Genomic DNA, 6,956 nt, shown 5'->3' on the forward strand with positions numbered 1-6,956 from the left:
CGGCATGCTTCCTGAAGTTCCACCTTAAATCGAAATCCAGGTGAAAGGTTGAAGTACGTGGTGGAAAGTGAACGAGGCCACTCTCAGGTAGGCAAGCTAGTCCAGTGGCGATCACCTGTGAGCTGTCTGGGGCCCGAGCTGGATACAGTACTTGTGAACCCAAAGCAGAGCCTGACACGAGCACAGCGTCTAAAAATAACAAGAGGAAGCCGAACCTTCCCGGGAGCAGAGGTGGGGCGGAGTCAGCGGCTGAACGCAGGAGATTTACCTGCCGTGCAAAAATCCACCGGCTGCAGGGAGAGAACTGACCATGGATTTACCCTCTCTACCTGTCGGGAGCAGCCGTCCCCCTCCGCAGTAAAGGGCTAGACCCGATTACTTTCGGGAGTAACTGATCTGATATTCATGATGTGGAGATGCCGGCGTTGGACTGGGGTGAGCACAGTAAGAAGTCTTACAACACCAGGTTAAAGTCCAACAGGTTTGTTTCAAACACGAGCTTTCGGAGCACGGCTCCTTCTTCATCCGATATTGACCAGGAAATCAAACACCTTCACCTCCTGAGCGGCTTGGGGCAGGAGATTATCACAGAGAACCCATCCACTCCAGGCTGTAAATGAGTGGGGCAGAAGCACTCAGAAGAACACGGCTTGCAGACTTTGCTCTGACTGTTGATTCCTGCTGATAAAGCCACACTTGCACTTTGGACCCGGGAGTTGAGTCGATTAAAACCCATCTGTGTCGGATCTGTACACATTCCGCGCCTCAGCTGGACTGTTACTTCGCTGCATTGTGCCCAAAGTGGCTGGCTGTAAAGTTAAATCCGCCTGAGGCGTTAATAGCCCTGTCCCAAGACATGAGCCCACTGTGAAATTTGGACGAATAAGTGTGGAGACTGAGCGAGGTTGATTGAACTCGAAGGGGGTTTAGCACCAAGCTGCAGAAAGCACTCACAGCCGCCTCACTCAACAGCCTGGGAGTTGTACGTATTTGCATTCCCAGTGTTTCTTCTGGGAAAGCTCCATCCGGTAAACGTTCAGTAAATGTCAGAACTCTTCCCTGAACTGCAGCCCGAGAGATGGGGAATAAACAGCGGCATTGTTGAAAAGAATCAAATCTGGGATAAAGAAATAAGAGAAGTGTGCTGTCAGACACTGGCTGATTTGAGAGCAGTGTCTCAGACCTGTGAATCATTGGAGCCATGTTCTGTGTGACTCCACGGTGAACTCCTCCAGCTTTCCAGCCTGTATTCCAAAGCAGCCTTAGCTGCCAAAAACAAACAACAAAAAGCAATAGATGGATATGTGTCCAGGACGTCTTTATTCTGCCGTGTGGAGGAACATTGGGCAAAGCTGAATGAGAATGATTATGCTGAAATCACGACTGGGATTTAAAATATCTACAAGTGAAGAGCTTACTTTAGTACAAAAGTGTTTTAATTCCTGAGATTTCTGCAAACCTATAATTGGAAAATCACTTCCACGCCTGAATCATTGAAGGTATCTGCCACAGAATTAAATCATTTTCCAGGACGCTTTGAGACGCATTGCTTGATTGTTTAATATTTTATATTCTCAAGGCTTGGCTCAATAGTTTTTCCCTCTTGGCTCAATAGTTTTTCTCTCTTGGCTATCTGCGGACAATTTGTTCTCCAAATGCCGGAGCTTTCAGAGATCATGTCTGGCCGCTTCCCAGCAAATCCATCCCGGATCCAGCAGAGTATCCTAGAGGATCAGGTGGAATTGTGGTGGTTTCAAGATCTGAAAAGATCCATCCTGTGTTATTCTGTGGCTGTGGTCCTGATCCTAGGAACTGGACTGGGGGGAATTTTTTTATTGTCTACAGCCACTAGTAAATCGAGTGAATGGAAGCTGGGAGTAGGGACTATTCTGTGTCTCTTAGCTCTGGGCATCCTCTTAAAACAACTGCTGAGCTCTGCTATCCAGGATATGAACTGCATGAGGAACCGGACCCAGATTGACAAATTAAGGAGTGGAGGGTTGATTGATTACCTGATTATTTTAGTCGCCGGATTGATAATACTGGTCTGTGGTTATGCAATGATAATCCTGGCAAATTCCGCCCCTCATTCTTCAGGTAGACCCTGGAGCGACATGTTAATTGCAGGTGTTGCGAGTACATTAGCTGGTTGCATTATTCTCCTCTCACTCCTGATCTATAGTTTAATCTTCAAATTCTGTCCCCATATCACGGCCAGTTCTCCGAACGGCAGGGTTCCAAGTGTTTATGTCATATCAACAGACAATACACAGGTGAGGCCAGGGGAACTCTCCTCCAGTACAGCCAACCTGATATAAAGTAAAGCACTGACTGATTCCACTAGGAGCCCTGGAGTTCTCTGAAGTTGAGATGACTGCACAGACTGGGCATGTGAGGCTCATTTGTTTAATGAAATGAAAAAGGAAATGAAAATCACTTATTGTCACGGGTAGGCTTCAATGAAGTTACTGTGAAAAGCCCCTAGTCGCCACATTCCAGCGCCTGTTCAGGGAGGCTGGTACAGGAATTGAACCGTGCTGCTGGCCTGCCTTGGTCTGCTTTAAAAGCCAGCGATTTAGCCCAGTGTGCTAAACCAGCCCCTGTTTTAATGGCGAAAGCAGAATAAATAATCAGGTTAACTGCACAAAATAGCCCTTCACAATACTAATTAACGCGTTTGATATAAACTGTGATTCATTCGAGACTAATTTGTAACTCATGAAATTTATAAATCTTAATTTTTTTAGCAATGGACAGATTAATTTGGAAGCCAAGTTGTAAAATTTTGATATTTGCCGATGTAAATATTATAACTTATAGACGGATCAATAGCTAATTGTAAATTACTGTTACCTCATAAGCTATCATGAGTTGCACTCACATTTCGAAAAGCACTTTTAATCCAAAGCTTTATAGGATGAATCAGAACTAATGGGAAACATAAGCGTACTTTTCTATCACTCAGTAACACCAGTCACTGTTTAGCTGCTTACAATAAATGCAATTGTTAAATATTTAAGAGTGGAACGAGTCCGTCTCTTCTTCAAGTATCTTGTGCGTCTCTGTTATTTAATCTGGTTTAACCACACTGGCTTAATTATCTTGTACCTGTTACAGTGTTCACTGGTTTGGGGAAGGAAGATATTTTTATTTATTATTTGCTGTACAGTGTGTTCCTGGAGTGTTATGCTAGTCAGCACTTTTGTTGACATGCTGCTGAGTTGCTATATTACTCACTTTTTTGTTTACATATTACTTAGAGAGTAATATTGATTATTGTTTTATTTTAACATTTTGCTGAGGATGTTAGCTATTCAGCATTTTCATTAACATGTTGATGGTGTGTTTATATTGTTTACTATTTTTAGCAGTGTTGAAAGGGTGCACTATTACATAGTATATCCAGAGTGTAAGCAATCCAGACTAGGTGTCTTATCCGCTCTAAGCATTGACAGCCTTTTAAATACATCCTTCCTATCAATCTTCACCCCATCCATGATCTCCACCACCACTGGTTGTATCAGTATTTTGTTAGTATCCTCTTCCTTGGTAAACACCATTCAAAGTGCTCATAAGGTATTGTAATATTGCCCTGCACCTATGAAATGCTTCTCTGTCCCTAATGGGACCCACTCCACCTATTACTATTTACATAATAGTAGAAGACCTTTGTTCCCTATTACATTAACTGCCATTCTATTCTAATAATATCTCTTTGCCAGTCATAGTTTCCTCTTCACTTCCCCTCTTAATCTATTGTATTTGGCCTAGTTCCCATTTAGAGAATTAACCTGATATGCTTTGTACACCCTCTTATTTTTTTATTTCATCATATTCTCTATCTCCCTCATCATCCAAGGAGCCCTAGCTTTGGTTCAGCATAGTAGCACAGTGGTTTGCACTGTTGCTTGACAGCGCCAGGGTCCCAGGTCCGATTCTCGGCTTTGGTCACTGTGCGGAGTCTGTATGTTCTCCCTGTGTCTGCGTGGGTTTCCTCCGGGTGCTCCGGTTTCCTCCCACAAGTCCCGAAATATATGCTGTTAGGTAATTTGGACATTCTGAATTCTCCCTCTGTGTACCCGAACAGACAACGGAATGTGATAACTAAGGGCTTTTCACAGTAATTTCTTTGCCGTGTTTATGTAATCCTACTTGTTTCAATAAAGATTATTATTATTATCCTTCACCCTTGCTGGGATGTACCTAACCACAGTCCAAAGATGTGCAGGTTATGTGGATTGGCTATGCGAAATTGCCCTGAGTGTCCAAAAATGCTAGGTTGGATTACTGGGTTACGGGGATAGGGTGGAGGTGTGGGCTTGGGTGTGGTGCTCTTTCCAAGGGCCGGTGCAGACTCGATGGGCCGAATGGCCTCCTACTGCACTGTAAATTTTATGATAATCTATGATAATCTCCTTGCGTTTCATCATTGTTCAATTACATTTTTTCTTCGTCAGTTTTTGATTCCATTTTATCCTGGCTAAATCCCCTCACGCCTCATTGAAGTTAGCCCTCTCCCAATGTAGAATTTCTGTTTTAGATTGTTCCTTGATCTTCTCCATTGCTAATCATAACTGATGATCTGATGATTGCTCCGATGCGAGCATCAATTCACACAAGATGGAGAGTTGAAGTGAACAGAGGTTTTAATCAGCTGGAACTGTGCCTGCCTGGCCTGCTCTGCACTGAAAGCCGCCTGCAGGGCAGCAGATCTATATACCTCCCCCGAGGGGATGGAGCCCACAAGGGCACTAGCATGATACAATGCATCATCAACATAGTACAATGTAATGTAATGTAATGCAATACAGTGGCGAATGGTTGCCGTAATACATTCACCACATGCTCTTAGCGAAGTGTTCTGCCACAGATATTTGGTAAGCTTGGTCCATCTCATTGCCCAACACAGATATTGGGGATGGGCTACAAAATGCTAGCCCAGCCAGTGAGGCCCACATCCCATGGAGTAATATATTTTTTTAAAGTTCTGCATTGCCTCTTTCACAGTTGGACCAAGAACATGATGGTCAAGGAAATTCTGCTGAATACATTTGAGAAATTCCTCCCGCTCTTTACCCATTACTCTTAACATTATGCCAATCAAGATTTTGGTAATTAAAGTCTACCAATATCGAGATCTTGCACATCTCCGTAATTTCTGCCTCTAGTTCTCTGTCACTATTTGGACCCACAGAATACCCCTTGCTGCATGATCATCCCCTTTTTGCTTCTCTACTCTAACCAGATTGATTCAGCCTTTTTCCCCTCAATACATCCTCTGTTTCCGATATTTCAATGACCCAGCGCTGTTCTTTTTTCTCCATTCCTACCTTTCACTTTGCATCCTTGAATATTAAACCCCCACTGCTCAGCATTTTGAAGCAATGTTTCTGTTGTTGCCACTACATCATGCTCCCGCAGGGCCTTATGTGCTTGTAACTCATCAAACCTATTCATCACTGTGGTGGTTTTAAAATTACGTCTGCAGGCCTCAGAGGTTTAAACAAATTTACAGCTTTATTCAGGAGATGTTAATACTACAGGCTGCAATGTTTCACTGCCCATTTGCCACTCAAGCGCCGTGACATAATCTCCGATGACATCACGTAATCAGCCTCTTAAAGTGCCCCTGTTCCAATGCAAGGATGCTAGTGAGGAAACACTAGAAATATTATCAATACACAACATTTTCCTCCCCCTTTAAATCAAAGGTCCCTGACACAATAAACAGTATAACATGAACAATCAATCAACAACAAGAGTCGATACATCAGGCGTTTCGGCGAACCTCAGGCGTCTGCCTTTTAGTACTTGTTGCAACCTTCATATCTTTGGCTTGATTTGGGCACCATCCATGGTCATCTTAACCGGAGTTGACATAGTGATCTGAGGTGGACTAGATGGCTAGTTCTCAACTGAGGTACTGCTTTCCCCAATTGGTTCGATTAGCGTCAAGTTCTCTGGAAGATCCGGGACGTCTCATGGCCCAGCTTGATTTGGACTCTCTGTCGGTTCTGACTCTGGCAGATTGGTTTTTTGGTACTGAAAGTTTATCGGCATGTCCCGTCCATCTTGGGTTTGTACGGTGTAGGAGATCGGTCCTGTCTGCTAAAATGGTGGCAGGAATCCACTTTACACTTGCGGTATGGTTCCTTGCCAGAACGTCTTGACCCTGGCGAGAAACACAACATTTCACCTTCATAGAATCCTACAGTGCAGAAGGAGGCCGTTCGACCCATCTAGTCTGTGACTGAGCACCCCACCCAAGACCCCACCCCATCCTATCCCTGTAACCCCGCCTATCCTTTTTGACACTGAGGGGTAATTTAGCATGGCCAATCCATCTAACCTGCACATATTTGGACTGTGGGAGGAAAGCAGAGCACCCGGAGGAAACCCACACAGACACGGGGAGAATGTGCAAACTCCACATAGTCAGTCACAAATGGTCGGAATCGAACCTGGGTCCCTGCCGCTGTGAGGCATCAGTGCTAACCACTGTGCCACCATGTTGCCCTATTTCTCCCACTGTATGACCTGATCCTGTTGCTTTTTCTCTACAATTAATTTTGTTTTGGTGGATTAAGCAAATCGAATGCTTTGCGTAATTGATGTCCAACCATTAGTTATGCTGGAGGAGCTTGCGTTAATGAGTGCGCCATATTCCTGTACGTGAGCAGGAATTGGTTAACGTGTTTAGACAATTAACCTTGTTCTCTAGTTACCTTCAACCAATGTTCATCGTCTGTGCAAAACATTCTGCCAGCTCATTTGTGGCAGGATGATGAATTGCGAGCGGATCGGATGTTTCGAAATTCCATTCTCCTTCAAGTAGTGGATGTACTCTTGCAAAATGAACTGTGGCTCATTATTTCTCAGAAGTTGTTTGGTTTAACCAAATCTGCTGAAGATTTCACCCAATCTTAATTGTTTTCTCTGTTGACGTTATCTTCATG

At 44.0% G+C, this 6,956-nt stretch overlaps 1 protein-coding gene across 1 annotated transcript; it reads left to right on the plus strand.

The window, feature by feature from the left end:
* The first annotated feature begins 528 nt into the window (after positions 1-528).
* On the plus strand, positions 529-3,019 carry LOC119964451 (transmembrane protein 125). Its single transcript, XM_038793954.1, has one exon. The coding sequence runs from the start codon at positions 1,656-1,658 to the stop codon at positions 2,316-2,318; it is 663 nt and encodes a 220-aa protein (XP_038649882.1). The 5' UTR covers positions 529-1,655; the 3' UTR covers positions 2,319-3,019.
* Positions 3,020-6,956: the final 3,937 nt, after the last annotated feature.

The sequence above is a fragment of the Scyliorhinus canicula genome, chromosome 4 (genome assembly GCF_902713615.1).
Source record: "Scyliorhinus canicula chromosome 4, sScyCan1.1, whole genome shotgun sequence".
Lineage (NCBI taxonomy): Eukaryota > Metazoa > Chordata > Chondrichthyes > Carcharhiniformes > Scyliorhinidae > Scyliorhinus > Scyliorhinus canicula.

Excerpts from the sequence above, each read along its gene's own strand:
- LOC119964451 (XM_038793954.1), top strand. The coding sequence starts at position 1,656 with ATGCCGGAGCTTTCAGAGATCATGTCTGGCCGCTTCCCAGCAAATCCA.